Consider the following 17,193-nt stretch of genomic DNA (forward strand, 5'->3'; position numbering starts at 1 on the left):
CTGACCAGTTATTTATAAATGTTTAAAATAACTTCCTTCCATTCGTACTCTGTCTCTATAAATCATTTCCCATATGCTCTTTTAATAGCTTTATCCACTTGTCTTGACAACCATCAGGGGTATGGTAGCTTACTGGTTATGTTACTAGACTAGTAATCCAGAGGCCTAGACTAATGGATGAGTCTGGACTGAGATATGGGTTCAAATCCCACCATGGCAGCTGAGAAATCAGGAACAAAAAGTTAACATCCATAATGGTGACTATGCAACTACTTTTTTAAGTTGTTTAAAGAAAAATTTGGTTTACCAGTGTTGTTTAGGGAAGAAATGCTGTTGTCCTTACCTGGTCTGGCCTATATGTGAATGATTCTTAATTGACCTTACAAGTGACACCTATGTACCGGGAATGAGTTTTTAAAAAAAAAACAGTGTATGCAAACCCCCAGGTTTCTGTTCCTGTACTCCCTTTAAAATTGTACCATTTAGTGTATATTGCCTCTCCCCATTCATCCTCCCAAATAATAAATATTATGATGTTCAACAGCAATGTTATTTCTTTTCTGTATACGTTTCCCACCAGCGCCATTCTGTAATGACCTTAGTGGCGGAATCAGTGGCTTGACTTCAGCAAACTCCATCTCGCGTTGATTCTAATTGAGGCAGAGTTATGATAATTCACTGTTCATTTTTGGTGAAGCAAATGGCAGAGTGGCACCAAAAGTATCAGGAGTTTGAGGTGGTGTAAGTAACTATTAAAGTTACCTTATTTCCTGGGACTTCTGCACTGTAAATTGGGCCCTGCAATGTTGATGTGCCATTACCTTGGCATAGATCTCCTAGAAATTGCAGACCATTGCTGTGATATGTTTTCACAGGCACTGGTCACCCTCCAATACTCCAGTCAGAGAAAGGGAGAGTTTTGGGAGTGGGTTTTTAAGGCTGGAGGAGGTTAGAAATGGAGAGTAGGTGAAACCATGAATGGACTTGAGTATGTCCAATTAATTTTATATTAGTTTAATATAAATTATTCAGATCATTTATGACAAAGTATAGCTAGGTACTGTTAGTGTTAAGTCCAAGGGCATAGACAGTCTTTGTGAATAATTTTCTTTTAAAATACCAATTTTTCAAGTATTAATTATTAGGCTTCTCTAGATTTTTGTGGACTACATACGAACATATGAATTAGGAGCAGAAGTAGCCCCTTCAACCCCTCGAGCCTGCTCTGCCGTTCAATAAGATCATGGCTGATCTGTCTCGAATTCCACACTTCCATCTACCCCCGATAACCTTTTGATTCCCTTGCCTAACAAGAATCTATCTACCTCCGCCTTAAAAATATTCAATGACCCTGCCTCCACCAGCTTCTGAGGCAGAGTGTTCCAAGGTCGCACAACCCTCTGAGAAAAAATTTCTCCTCATCTCTGTCCTAAAAGGGCAACCCCTGATTTTAAAACTGTGCCCCCTAGTTCGGGACTCACCCACAAGAGGAAACATTCTTTCCACATCCACCTTGTCAAGACCGTTCAGGATCTTATACTTCAATCAAGTCTCCCCTCACTCTTCTAACCTCCGGTGAAAACAAGTCCAGTCTGTCCAACCTTTCTTCATAAGACAACCCACTCATTCTAGGTATCAATCTAGTAAACCTCCCCTGAACCGTCTCCAATGCATTCACATCCTTACTTAAATAAAGAGGCCAAAACTGCACACAGTATTCGAGATGTGGTCTCACCAATGCTCTATATAACTGAAGCATAACATCCTTACTTTTATTTTCAATTCCTCTCTTAATAAAGAATAACATTTCATTGACCTTCTTCATGACTTGCTGTACCTACATACTAACTTTTTGTGACTCATGCACTAAAACACCTGGATCCCTCTGCACCTCGGAATTCTGCAGTCATTCTCCGTAGTACTCTGCTTTTTTTTATTCTTCCTGCCAAAAGTGAACAATTTCACATTTTCCCACATTATACTCCATCTGCCAGATTTTTGCCCACTCACTCAACCTATCTATATCTGTCTGCAACCTTCTTATATCCTCATCACAACATACTTTCCTACCTATGTTTGTGCCATGTGCAAATTTAGCTACCGTGCCATCGCTCCCCTCATCTATGTCATTGATATAAATTGTAAAAAGTTGAGGCCCCTGCACAGACCCCTGTGGGATTCCACTCGTCACATCCTGCCAATCCAAAAAGGACCCATTTATGCATACTCTGTTTTCTGCCAGTCAGTCAATCTTCTATCCGTGCTAATATGTTGCCCCCTACACCATGAGCTACTTTGCACAATAACCTTTTATGTGGCACCTTGTCAAATGCCTTCTGGAAATCCAAGTACGGTACGTCAATGGGCTCCCCTTTATCCACGATGCATGTCACTCCTTCAAAGAACTCCAACAAATTGGTTAACCATGATTTCCCTTTCACAAAACCATGCTGACTATTCCCAATTACCTTGAGTTCTTCTAAGTGCCAAGCTATAGTCTCCTTAATGATTTGATTCCATCACCTTCCCCAGGACAGGCGTCAAGCTAACTGGTCTATAGTTCCCTGTTTTCTGTCGTCTTTTCTTTCCCCCCCCCGCCAACTTCTCCTTTAATAGAGGGGTTATATTTGCTACTTTCCAGTCTGATAGGACCATTCCAGAATCTAGTGAATTTTGAAAAATTAACACCGCGCATCTACTACCTCATTAGCCGCCTCTTTTAAGACCCTAGAATGAAGCCCATGAGGACCCGGGGACTTGTCAGCCTGCAGCTCCTTCAGTTTGCTCAGTACTGCCTCCCTGGTGATTGTAATTTCACCAAGTTCCTCTCTTCCTTCCACCTCCTGGTTTACAGCTATTACTGGACTAGCAATTGATTGATTGAGAGGAGGCTCGTCTGGAGCAAGAACACCAGCACTGACCAGTTGGTCTGAATGGCCTGTTTCTGTGCTGTAAATACTTTTTCTTTCTAGCAATTAAGTTGAGAGATCGCGAGTGCTTGCTAATTTGAAAGAGCTTAGACTGTAAAACTATTTTATAATTAATTTCTAAATAGATTGATCTGCCGATACTAGTGTTGTGGTGCTTGCTGTAAAGATACTTTTCCATTTTCTGTTGAGATTTGGACTGTACATAAGTAGGTAACTGTGGTACCATCTGTAGGTTGAGCGAAGTACAGTTCAAGTCGCAATCATGATTCCTTGGGAGAATAAAAAGTGTTTCACAGTGAGAATTTAAAAAAACGATGATGCTAATTTATATCACGTGACTGATGTTTGAGATTAGTTCTGATACATGTAACCTAAACATCTGCATTAGGTCTGTGTACTGCTAAGATCACTGAATTAATTTTTCTCTGGCTAAATTTCAGAAATGATTTAACAATACTTGTGATTTATATATTGGAACCCGAGTTGAAATAATATGTCCAACAGATTGTCAGGATCTTTGTTTTTGAGGTGCTAGCTCCACTTTGGGCTATTTGTGGTTTTCTGCTAATTTCTGTTTTATTCTAACTTTATACTGAAGCTTGGAATACAAACATAAATAGACAACCTTTTAATAAAAGTAAGACTAAATTGTTTAGAATGGTAAATAGAGTCAGTTGTCCTGAAATCTTATCTCCAGGAATTGTCTAAATTGTGTATTCATAATTAGCGCCATGCAAACCACACTTGCCTCTAGGGTATGTCCCCTGCTAGTGCCAATTTTGGTACGTGCCAGTAGGAACAGGTGACTTTTCCTGGAATCCTTTTTCTTCTCCATGTATCTTGTGTGCTGTACCTGGTGTATGTTCCCTGGCCACCTTTATCCCTATACATGGTATAAATGTACATGGCATCTGATGCACAGAAATTAAATATCATGTGGCTTTCCTCAATCCATTTGCAATATTATGATTGCTGGACCCAGATTATGTGCAACAGGCTTTTGTATAAAGAAGGTATCAAGTGGCAATTCCATAATTAAAAAATAGCTAGTGAATTTTTAATTTCATATAATGCTTAGTGTATTATGCTGTTGCTAGTTAACTGAAAATACCACATTGATGACAACAGTTTTCCCACTGTGCAGATACAAAGAGTGGACAATCCTATTAAAAATTTCATTGTAGTAAGAGCTTACCTCCTGCATGACAAGGACACAGTCAAAATATAATCTCGATTCCTTGTTTTAAATGTCTTGCTTTCTCAGTACAAACCTCGCAAATGTCCAGCCAACCATGTCACTGGAACAACATTTTCTGCGTCTGTAGTTCGAATTTTATCAGTTTTCTATTTTTTTTTCTTAAAACTGATTAATAAATGCACAGATTATTGTGTGCTTTGGGAAACCCAGCAATATGTTAAGTTTCTTCTGTGAAGTTGGGTGTTTATATACCTATTTACAATTTGGACTAAAACCCCAAAACTAAGGATACTTTTTTTTTGTTCTTCAAAATGAAGCTTAGTTGCTTTTTTGTAACCTTGTACAGTGATTTCACCAGCTCGCTAATAATTAAAATTCTTCTCCAATCGTCCACTGAAATCTAATGCAAGCTAGTGAAAAGGGGGAAACATTTCTAACACTGACGTGTATAAAAAAAAAACAAGAAAAATCCTTTTCTGTAATGGGGTGCACAATTAGAAGACATGACCTTTTTTCTCACATGAAGGAGACAGACTTAGATTTATATGGCACCTTTCATGACCTTGGGATGTCCCAAAGTGCTCTACAGCTTATGAAGCACTTTTGAAGTGGTAGTCACTGTTCGAATGCAGGAAATGCAGCAGCCAATTTGCATATAATTTTCCAATTTTTTGTAATTTTTACAGATACAGACCCATGGCAGGTGGAACTGTCAAACTAATGGCAAACTGTAAAAGTTGTAATGTTATTTTTACAGGGCACTAGTTATATTTCTCTCTTTTAATCCCCTTTATCCACTTGCTCTCTGGGTTACAGGTGCATGGCTTGCTGTCAGGTTGCCATCAATGTTGTCATGTAGCTGGCTGCCAGGGTCTGTCTCAAAATTGTTCTTCCCTCTGAATTTCCACTTGAGTTATGGCTATGTCAGAAATCCAAGTTAAAAGATTCAGTTTGAAAGGCAGCAGTATAATTTTGTGTAAGTATAATTTGCTTGTCATTTGTAATCTTTCATCTAGATTGAGTTTTGATCTATTGACCATTTAAGCTGACGATCTAACTAATCACGTCTTTTGACACTATAATGTGTCTCGCAAGTTACAGGAAAGCTGAATCAATGAAAGATGGTTGGCGCCCTTTGTTATGGTCTTCCAGAGTGTTTGAAAGTGGTTTCCTCCTCCACTTTGCTCACTCATTCTCCTTTCCAACTGTTTGAATTGATGTAAATTTTAAGAAAGCCTTTGATTTTAGTCTACATTACAGGTTAGTCTGCCCCCATTTATAAAGGTCTGAGGACCCATCTGTGGGCTGCGTTTTAATGCACTGGGTTTTAGTGTAGTGTGGGACACTGGAATAATGCATGGTTATCATGTCTTCAAAACATGAACTCCTGAGGGAGGTGTTTGTTCAGTGAATTTTATTTTATATATTCGTTCACTGGTTGTGGGCTTCCCTGACTAGGTCAGCATTTGTTGCCCCCATCCCAATTTGCCATTGAGAATGTGGTGGTGAGCTGCCTTGAACCGCTGCAGTACTTGGGGTGTAGGTATACCCACAGTGCTGTTAGGAAGGGAGTTCCAGGATTTTGACCCAGCGACAGTGAAGGAATGGCAGTATAGCTCCAAGTCAGGATCGTGTGTGGCTTGGAGGGGAACTTGCAGGCGGTGGTGTTCCCATGTATTTGCTGCCCTTGTCCTTCTAAGTGGTAGAGGTTGCAGGTTTGGAAGGTGCTATCGAAGGAGCCTTGGTGAGTTGCTGCAGTGCATCTTGTAGATGGTACACACTGCGTCGCTGGTGAAGGGAGTGAATGTTGAGGGTGGTGGATGGGATGCCAGTCAAGCGGGCTGCTTTGTCCTGGATGGTGTCGAGCTTCTTGAATGTTGGAGCTGCACCCATCCAGGCAAGTGGAGAGTATTCCCTCACACTGCTGACTTGCGCTTTGTAGATGGTGGACAGGCACTGGGGAGACAGGTGGTGAGTTACTTGCCAGAGAATTCCCAGCCTCTGACTTGCTCTTCTAGCCATGGCGTTTCTGTGGCTGGTTCATTTTCTGGTTAATGGTAACCCCCAGGATGTTGATAGTGGGGGATTCAGCGATTGTAATGCCATTGAATGTCAAGGGGATATGGTTAGATTCTGTCTTGTTTGAGATGGTTATTGCCTGGCACTTGTGTAGTGCGGATGTTACTTGCCATTTATCAGCCCAAGCCTGGATGTTGTTCAGGTCTTCTGCATATGGACCTGGACTACTTCAGCATCTGAGGAGTTGTGAATGGTGCTGAACATTGTGCAATCATCAGCGAACATCCCCACTTCTGACCTTATGATGGAGGGAAGGTCATTGATGAAGCAGATGAAGATGGTTGGGCCTAGGACACAACCTTGAGAAACTCTTGCAGTGATGTCCTGGGACTGAGATGATTGACCTCCAATAACCACAACCATCTTCCTTTGTGCTAGCTATGATTCCAACCAGCGGAGAGTTTTCCCTTTGCTTCCAGTTTTGCTAGGGCTCCTTGATTCCATACTTGATCAAATGCTGCCTTGATGTCAAGAGCAGTCACTCTCACCTCATCTCTGGAGTTCAGCTCTTTTGTCCATGTTTGGACAAAGGCTGTAATGAGGTCAGGAGCTGAGTAGCCCTGGTGGGACCCATGCTGAGCGTCAGTGACCAGGTTATTGATGAGCAAGTGCCACTTGATAACACTGTCAACGCCTCCTTCCATCACTTTGCTGATGATTGAGAGTAGACTGATCGAGCAGTAATTGGCTGGGTTGGATTTGTCCCGCTTTTTGTGTACAGGGCATATCTGGGCAATTTTCAACATTGCCGGGTAGGCCAGTGTTGTAGCTATACTGGAACAGCTTGGCTACGGGCGCGACTAGTTCTGGAGCTCAAGTCTTTAGTACTATTACCGGAATGTTGTCAGGGCCCATGGCCTTTGCAGTATCCAGTGCCTTCAGCGGTTTCTTGATATAATATGGAGCGAATTGGAGTTTTCCACCTAAATTGTGGGCCTGTGCTAAAAGGTTTTGGAGGGCAAACTACATTTGAAGAATGAGGAAATTCTGACGCTAAGTAACCATGCTCACCATGGTTTAGATAACTTTTTTTATTCATGGGATGTGGGCGTTGCTGGCAAGGCCAGCATTTATTGTCTACCCCTAATTGCCCTTGAGAAGGTGGTAGTGATCTGCTTTCTTGAACCACTGCAGTCCTTGGGGTGTAGGTACACCCACAGTGCTGTTAAGAAGGGAGTTCCAGGATTTTGACCCAGTGACCGTGAAGGAACGATGATATAGATCCAAGTCGGGATGATGTGTGGCTTGGAGGGGAACTGGCAGGTGGTGGTGTTCCCATGCATCTGCTACCCTTGTCCTTTCTAGGTGGTAGAGGTCACTGGTTTGGAAGGTGCTGTTGAAGCAGCCTTGGTGAGTTGCTGCAGTTAATCTTGTAGATGGTATACACTGCTGCCACTGTGCATCGGTGGTGAAAGGAGTGAATGTTGAAGTTGGTGGACAGGGTGCCAATCAAGCGGGCTGCTTTGTCCTGGATGGTGTCCAGCTTCTTGTGTTGGAGCTGTACTCATCCAGGCAAGTGGAGAGTATTCCATCACGCTCCTGACTTGTGTCTTGTAGATGGTGGACAGGCATTGGGAAGTCAGGAAGTGAGTTACTCACTGCAGAATTTGCAGCCTCTGACCTGCTGTTGTAGCCCACAGTATTTATGTGGCTGGCCCAGTTCAGTTTCTGGTCAGTGGTAACCCCCAGGATGTTGATGGGGGATTCATCGATTGTAATGCCATTGAACATTAAGATGGTTAGATTCTCTGTTGTTTGAGATGGTTATTGCCTGGCACAGATGTTACTTGCCACTTATCAACCCAAGCTTGGATGTTGTCCAGATTTTGCTGCATCTGGACACTGGCTGTTTCAGTATCTGAGGAGTCGCGAATGGTGCTGAACATTGTGCAGTTATCAGCGAACATCCCCAATGTCTGACCTTATGATGGAGGAAAGGTCATTGATGAAGCAGCTGAAGATGGTTGGGCCTAGGACAAAAAGTTACAATAAATGGATAAGAATGGTCAATCTGTTTCCATTGGAAAAATTGTTACGACCGATGTGGGAGGAGTGCACTGTTTATTCTCGTTTCACTTCTCCATGGGTCACAACATATATTTTAAATTTTTTCCCACTTACCGATATGGTCAATCATAGACTCTATTTTTATCCCAGAATAAAACACACCAACATGGTTTCTTTAATAAATAAGAAAATTATCAGTTTATTATAAAACAAGTCTTAACCAGTAATGAAGTAATGCTTAAACACACAGATTAAAATATTAAAGTTCCCTTTTTACCATAGCCCTTCACACACACACATACATTGGTTAACTGGAAAAGTAAAGGGGTTTGTGTTTTAGAGCTCTGTTACAAAAAAAAGACAAAAACTTGGGTTAAATACTTGCTAATTCTTGAAGAAAGAGAATATGTGGACAGATGTCCTTTGTTTTGGTTTGGCGTCCCAAATTCATATAGATGGATGTCACTGGGATCTTCCTAGAACGGTTCTTTTCAGGCGACGTTGAAGATCAGTTTGGGTAGGCTTCCAGGAAATGCAGCAACAGAGGTTTCAACCTTACAGGAGGAATGCAATCACAGTTTCTGCTCCTTACACTTGCTTTTCAGCTCCTTGAGAGATGGGAAACTGGCAGGCTTGTTTCAAACTGCTGGAGCACACTGAGTTGGGGTGTTTTGTTGTTCTTGGCAAGTTTTCTACCAACTGTCTTTTCAAACCATTGTCCTCATCTCAACACACTGTCCAAAGCGAAACCATAAACAATGTCACAAGAGTTGAGCCTCATGACTTCTATAAATCTTGACCTGTCATTTCTCTTTAACCATCTTCCCCAAGTTAAAAACAATGCCTGCTAGGTAATTATTTGAAAACAGATGCCGTCCAGTAACTGTTTTCAAAGCTAGACCTCTCAGTGACTCTGGTTAAAAACCCATCCAAAGAATCCTTTCAGTCCTCCCAAAATAAACCAATGTCCAGCTCCAAAACACGAGTCTTCAAAAAAAAATATAGAAGCACTCAAAATATAATGGAGGGAATATTGAGGTTTTTCTTTATTGGAGAAGTATTTTGAGCAGACCTAGGTTGGGGGTAATGAGAACATAAGGATAGCCATGCAGAGCACATTGGCGTAGATTTTGCAGTCAGAGGCTAGTGCTGTTCCTTCACTATTCATTACACTTACCCATAGATTTTCTAGGGGCTTTTATACCGGAACTTGCGGTTGTTAAAAATCAAAAACAGTGTGGTTGGTGCCCTCTACAGGGATCTGGGACCTGTGAAAAGGACAAGTAACCGTATATCTCCTTAATCAGATTGAAGAATCCTTACTGAGGCACACAGTTTTAATTCAGGAAGTGTAACTTAGAATGTTAATTCAAAGGTGTATTAGGTATAGAAAACAAAAAAGGGAGAGAAAGATGGGATTAGGAGGGAGAAATAAGAGAAAGAAAAAGGTTCTGATTTTTCTTTAGAATTGTTACTTTGAAATTGATAGCAACTTCTGGAGTCTGCTCTGTGGATGCACTGCTGAGGTCCACTCAGACTGCAATCAAGTAAGTCATTGGCTGATGGGAATTTGGCCCTTAAGCTATTGGATTTGCTGTAAAAACACTTGAAACCCTTAGATCTCATTGAATGAGATGTAACTGGGTTTTTAAGATCATACTTCATAATTATTGCTGATCAGCCTCACAGGCCCTGTGAAACTAATTTTATATTTGTGGAATGTCATTTTAAATTTTTTTTCTGAAGTTTGATGTTTCACCACCTTCCTTAATGTCATGTATGTCCGAATCATTTATTTAGCTCTCTGTAAAATTTAATTACAAGTGAAGAAGGATAATCAGACAATTTTGCTTCCTGGTTTGTTGCCTATGAGGACACTTCAATGCCATTGGCTGCTTACCCTGCTTGATTATATCACTGCTGAATGCCTAGAAATCTCCTTGGCGCCAGATTCAATTTGATGCTGAGAAAGTCCAAATCCAAGCCACAGAGAGCACTAGATTGTTGTAGGCAGCTTTCTTTGAGGTCAGCAGCAAGCCCTGTTGTGTTGCCGCCGACTGTGAAATCCAGGCCAATGTTGAGCATTATTAAAGAAAAATCTATGATAATTAAAATATGAAGAAATGATACCTCACATTTGTAAAAGTAAATTGAGTGTCAGAGAGGTTGCTTGACAGTAATTATGACTTACCATATCGTTATGCTCATTGTTGAAGTTGAATAGCTTCCTTGTTCCTTTCATTTTAACGATCTGTGTCTTCTCCATTGAAAATAAGATGTTACTTGTTAGTTTCTTCATAGTCTGTGATCATCCTGGCCTCTTTTTCTAAAAGCATATCCTTCTTGAGGTTGACCAAAACTGCACAGCACTTTCCAGAGTTGGCCTCAGCTTTGATCTTTGTAAATTTGTTGTAATTTGTTCTGATTTGTAGCTCACATCCATCCCAGTACTTGATTTACCTAATTGATAACTATTTCATACACCAGATCCTTTCATGTTATGCGTATGTTTTACTATCACCTGTTTCTACATGCAATTTAATACATTTAAGAGCACATTGTAAGACATCTGCCATATCTCTGGCTGTTGGTATTTGGTACAAATCTCTTGAAGCCAAACATTTCTTTTTAGATTTGGGAAAGGAGCAACAGCAGAAGAGAGGTATGTGAACTATCCTGTGACAGAAGGGATTAATTATGTTGGCTGTATGTGTGGACTAACTAGCTTTACTGACTGCTTTAAAAACTGGGTTGTGGCATTTGCTGAATTTGTGTTGATTAAATGAGTTAAACTTGCAGCCGAAAGTTAGGACTGGTACTAAACCAATGTAAGGACGCTTTTAATGGGATTTATATTCCTGTAATGCCACTCGACCTCTCTGGCCCAGGACAGGAACAACTGAAACTGTGGAATCTCATTCCTGCAGGTGGTAAATTGTTATTCGAGGTACTTAAAATTGTAAATTTAAGAGTTTTAATTTTTTTCCTTGCTTTTCCTTTCTCTCGCTTTTAAATCCAATATTTCTGTATCTAATTTGACTCGAATTCATCTTATTTCCTTTTTCATTATTCCTGTTTTTCTCTCCAATCTCATTAGTTAAGGAGATAGCATTTTGGCCCCGTCATTCACCGAGGTCCCAGAGGCTCCATTATCAGCTCATACGTTCAGCGACTGTGCCGCAAAAGATTTTTGAGCTGAAGGAAAATAGTCTACTCTAGCAAATTCTGGGCTAATATTTCTACTGTGGTTTGCACGCATAGCTCCATCTCATCAGCAAATTTAATACTATTGTAATTCATTCACAAAATAGGGTTCCTGTTACAGAATTTTGTAGCTCTATCTAAATTGGGTGCAAGTCTTATGTGCTTGAGCCTGCATCATCATCTATTCCTCTGTCTTGATTGTATATTGCAGGCTTTTCTCTAATGCAGCTAAGTATGTTCTACCCTCTTAGGCAGACCATTACTTTGTGTTGAAACCTGCATAAATCTGGATTCGTTGGCAGCCTTCCATCTACAAAGATGATGGACACATAGCAAACAATCCCTTTGCTGATTGTTGTGAAGGCCAATCATTGAGAGGCAGGTTCTGCCATAGGTACTGCGCTTGAAGCTGCTAAGTGAGTCAAGTTTTTGTTTTAGACATTGATCACTGTTGCCAAGCTTCTGTAGCAGGTCGTCGTTGTAGTGCATACAGGTCCACAGGATGTGTTGCTATTTCCTGCCTTTGGCCAACTAGTGACGTCTGGGTGCAATAGTTGACATTTAGGGCCTTCATGTCACACTTGCAAGCATCCTTGAAGTGGAGCTTTGGGTGCCCAACTGGTTGTCTGGCCCCGGTGATCTCACCATACAGAAGGTCTTTTTTCCGGATGTATCCGATGCCAACGCTGCCTCTGTTTGGTTAGTGCCAACAAACCTTGGAGCTCTGCCTTTGAGAGGATTGCCACATTTGTAATTTTGTCCTGTCAGGATATTCAGACAGCGAAGAAGAAAATTACTGAACTGCTTTTCCTGGTAGTTGTAAGTCGCCCATGTTACACAGCCATACAAATCTGGCTTACTATCACTTTATTTCTCTAAATGTAGCTTTTTGAATATCATAAGTATGTAATGATAGGAGGAGCATCCTGCAACCGCTACCATGCATGCAGCATGTTTAATTTGTTGAGAGATTGTAACGAAGACAAAGATCTGCTGGGCATAACATTCAGATGGGAAGCTGGAGATCTAGTGCAATGACAGGTGCATGACAAAATTCAATGTTGATCAGACTAAAGTAATTCAGGGATATAACCTCCACAAATGGCATAGCAGGAAAGAGTGAAAGCAATTAATGGCAATTAAAGGTTGCTAAAAGAAGAGAAATGTTTGGGTGTATAGATACAAAATATACAAAAATAGAGAGTATTTCTCAGCTCATGTTGGGGATGGAGGTTGCTATTCCAGTTTTGTTTACTTTGCATCCTCAACTTCCATGACGATATTGGAGAGTTTCTTTAGTTTTTTTTATGGGGGAATTCCTTGGTGTTCTTTCTTCCTTTCTGGCCCCAAATAAATTTAGGTATTGATGGAAAACCAGCTTTTTTGCACTCTGCGGTATAATTGCACCTACAAAAATTTTGTTTTCAAAAACGTTTCCAAGGAATCTGTTAGATTGTCTGTGAATATTTTAAGCTTCATTTTAAATTTGTAATGCTGCCAAGAAGCTGACTTCAGCCTGTTTACGTTTACTTGGCATTTCAGTGGTGGTGGGTTGAACTTTCTTGGAAATAATGGCATGGAACTGGCAAAATAATTCCATTACACTTGAAACAAATACCTGAAGTATAGTAATGCAGCTGCTCACTTGTAAATAGTTATATCATTTTATCTCAACTGTATGCGGTATCGTGAAAATGGGAATGCTCACCATTATGTGCTTTGTAATTTCATCTAGTAATTGAGCTCATTAAGCACAGGGAGGCTGTGAAAGATTAATTCTCTAACTTGCATTTATATAGAACCTTATCATGTCTGTGAAACATCCTAAAGCTCTTAACATAGAATTATATTTTTGAAATATATTCAACTGTGCCTTCAGCTACCTAGGTCCCAAGTTCTGTCATTGCCTCCCTAAAACTCTCTGCCCCTCCTGCTCCTTTAAGACACTCCTTAAATCCACCTCCTTTAACCAAGCTTTTGGTTATCTCTCCTAACATTTCTTTTTATGTGGTTCGGTGTCAAATTTTGTTTAATGCTCCTATGAAGCACTTTGGGGCGTTTTCGTTATGTTAAAGGTGCCAAGGCCTCAAAAAAAAACAACCTTTGACTCTCTGTCCTTGCAGACTACCACACCATCTGCAACTTCCCCTTCCCCTCAAGTCCTTGAACAGATTGCTGTCTCCCAAAACCACACCTACGTTTCCCGGAACTCCATGTTTGAAGCCTTCCAGTCGGGTTTCTGCCCCAGCCATTGTACCGAAACAGCTCTGATCAAAGTCACAGATAACATCCTTTTGTGACTGTGACAAAGGTAAATTATCACTCCTTGCCTTTCTCAACCTGTTGCCAGCCTTTGACGTGGTTGACTACACCACCCTTTTCCAACAGGTCTCCACAATTGACTAGTTGGATGGGACTGCTGTCACCTAGTTCCAGTCTTATCTATCTCATTATAGCCAGAGTATCATTTGCAATGACTTCTCTTTCTGCTCTACACCATTACTGCTGGGATCCTCCAAGGATCTATCCTTGGCTTCCTCCTATTTCCCATCTATGTTCTGCCCTTCGGCGACATCATCCAAAGGCACAAGGTTTGTTTTCACATGTACGCTGACAACACCCAGCTCTACCTCACTACCACCTCTCCCAACTCCTGCACTGTTGCTAAATTATCAGACTGCTTATCCAACATTCAATACTGGATGAGCAGAAATTTCCTTCAATATTGGGAAAACTAAACCCATTGTTTCCAGTCCCAGCTCCAAACTCCATTCCCAAGTTACTGACTCCATTAGAGCAGAGGAGGCTGAGGGGTAACTTAATTGAGATGTGCAAAATTGAGGGGCCTAGAGAGAGTAGACAGGAAGAACCTGTTTCCCATCGTGGAGAAGTCAATTACCAGGGGGCGCAAGTTCAAGGTGATTGGTAGAAGGATTAGAGGGGACATGTAGAAAATCCTTTTCGCCCAGAGGGTGGTGGTTTCTGGAATTAACTGCCCGGATCAGTGGTGGTGATAGAAGCCCTCAACTCATTTTAAAAAGTACCTGGACCTGCACCTGAAGTGCTGTAACCTGTAAGGCTACAGACCAGGTGCCGGAAGGTGGGATTGGATTGGGCAGCTAGTTTTTTCAGCTGGCGCAGACACAATGGGCGGAATGGCCTCTTTCTGTGCCATAACTTTTCTATGGTTCTCTCCCAAGCAACTGTCTGAGACTAAACCAGACTGTTCACAACCTTGGCGTCATATTTGACTCCGCGATGAACTTCCAAAAACACATTTGTGCCATCACTAAGACCACCTATTTTCACCTCCATAACATCCTCGACTTCACTACTGTCTCAGCTCGACTGTTGCTGAAACCCTCATTCACCTCTAGACTAGACTATTCCAGTGCACTTCTGCTTGGTCTCCCACATTCTACCCTCCGTAAACCTGAGTTCATCCAAAACTACGTTCCCTGTGTCTTAACTCGCACCAAGTCTTATTCACCTATCACCCATGTGCTCGCTGACCTACATTGGCTCCTGGTCAAACAACGTCTTGATTTTTAAAGCTCTCGTCCTTGTTTTCAAATCCCTCCATGGCCTTGCCCCTCCCTATCTCTGTAATCTCCTCTAGCCCCACCACACTCTGATATCTACACTTGTATAATCTGGCTTTGCGTATCCCTGATTTTAATCGCCTCACAATTGGTGGCCGTGCCTTCAGCTGCCTAGGCTCTAAGCTTTGGAATGCCTTTCCTACACCTCTTCGCCTCTACCTCACTTTCCTCCTATAAGACACTTCTTATAATCTACCTCTTTGAGTAAGCTTTTGATCACCTGAAAGTGACTTGGTGTCATATTTTATTTTATAATGGTCCTGTGAAGTGCTTTGGGACATTTTATTACATTGCATATGTTTTATAAATATAAGTTGTTTGTTTGTTTTGGTGGTGGTGACTGAGGTTAAGAATGTTGACCAGGATACTACGACTGATCTCTTTGAATGCTCAGAGAACATTTCACGTTGGATAGTGCTTTGGTATTTTTAATGTTCACTTCAACCCCACAACAGGTAGACAGGTCCTTAATTTAACATCTCATCTGAAGAATGGGTATCTCAAAATTCAAGCAGTCCTCTGGTGATGCACTGAAATGCCAGCCTAGATTATGTGCTCAAGTGTAGTTTAAACACTCAAACTTCAGACGCAAGTGTAAGCATGCAAACAACTGTTAGGCAGACACCTCTTCTAGAAATTCTGAGTAATGGTGTATCTTTGTTTGCTTTTAGATCCGCAAGATGAAAATAAAATAGGAATAGACGGTATTCAACAGTTCTGCGATGATTTAGGATTGGATCCAGCCAGTATCAGTGTACTAGTCATTGCATGGAAGTTTCGAGCAGCCACACAGTGTGAATTCTCAAAACAAGAATTCATAGATGGTATGACAGAATTAGGGTAAGTAAAATAATGTATTTTTACATGTCTAGGAATAAAAATGTGTTTGATAAAGCTTCTGTTCATTTATTATTCACTATAAAACCCGACAAATCCTTGTTTGTTATGTGGATTTTAATAGCTATTTCATAGTACCAGTTTTCAAGAATTGGTTTTGTAGATCCAAATTTTGGACTTCCCTTCTGTCAAAGTAATTTTTACTGTACAGGGTGGCTCTAACAGCAAAGCCAGCAAAAGGCCATAGTAGCTGCTAGCCTAATTGTTGAAGCCCTGCTACCCTTTTCTGCATAGAGAAGGGATTTCACAGCTACACTTATACAGGCCTTTCCCAGCAATTGAAACAAGATTGGACAAGATCTGGCAATATTTGCTCTTAACAGTTGCAGGAACTGAGCAAATGCTGTACAGTGGATTGGTCGTGAAATTTGCGTTAATCCCTTGTTTTGTGGCATCTGCCTTTGTTTTCAGCAATATTTCTGTTTATGGTGAAGACAGGATTCTAGTTCGTACCTCGCTTTATCTGGAAAATAAAATCATATCGGTCAGTTGTATTTGTTGTCATGCAAGAACCATTTTTTTTCCAACCGCACTGAAAGCCGTTGCAGATCTTAAAACTCCAGTTTGGTGCTTTTCAAGCTTTCTTTGCTATTGACCACACCAGTTTCTACAATGGTTTGTCTTGAACTGCCTGGGAATTTCTTTTAAAAGGTAGATTTTAAAAGGCTGTAATAAAGAAAACTATCAATATAAACTGTTTTTTGCCTTCAGCATTAACTCAATCTTTCTTAGAGAACATCATTTGTGATTTTTTACTAACTGCAGTCCATTATTCCTTCCTTCCTTATTGTTCTCAACCTCCTTGTAGTCTCCAATACAGTTGCCCACAGCATTATCCTCCATCACCTTTCTTTCAGTTACCCACCTTGGTGATATTGCCTCGCTTGGTTTAACTCTAGCTATCCAACTGTAGCCAGATTATTTCTATCAGTGGCTTCTCTTTGCACCCCTGCACACTCACCTCCAGAGTCCATCAAGTTCTATCCTTGCCCCCTCCTCTTCCTATCTATGTTACATCATCTGAAAGCATGGGGTCAGTTTCCTTATGTGTGCCAATGATGGGCAGCTGTATGTCTCCATCACCTTTCTCAACCCCCCCTGACTATCGCTGTTGCCAGACTGCTCGTTCAGTTTTCATTCTTGGGTGAGCTGCAGTTTCCTCCAGATAATCTTTAGGGAAGGCTTTGGCTCTAACAATAACTTATAGCATCTTTAAAGTGATCAAATGTCTCAAGGTGCTTCACAGGATCATTATACAACAAAAGATAATATCAAC

At 41.0% G+C, this 17,193-nt stretch overlaps 1 protein-coding gene across 8 annotated transcripts in view; it reads left to right on the top strand.

The window, feature by feature from the left end:
* Window positions 1-17,193, top strand: part of LOC137375334 (DCN1-like protein 1) — a 55,187-nt gene that overhangs the window by 19,485 nt on the left and 18,509 nt on the right. For all 8 annotated transcript variants that reach the window (XR_010975988.1, XM_068042343.1, XM_068042344.1 and 5 more), the window contains one exon: window positions 15,692-15,860. Coding sequence is in view for 7 of the 8 variants with exons in the window: in XM_068042343.1 (XP_067898444.1) it covers window positions 15,692-15,860 (169 nt within the window). In the remaining variant the exon portion in view is untranslated. The remainder of the gene's footprint in view (window positions 1-15,691; window positions 15,861-17,193) is intronic.

This window comes from Heterodontus francisci, chromosome 11, assembly GCF_036365525.1.
Source record: "Heterodontus francisci isolate sHetFra1 chromosome 11, sHetFra1.hap1, whole genome shotgun sequence".
Classification (NCBI taxonomy): domain Eukaryota; kingdom Metazoa; phylum Chordata; class Chondrichthyes; order Heterodontiformes; family Heterodontidae; genus Heterodontus; species Heterodontus francisci.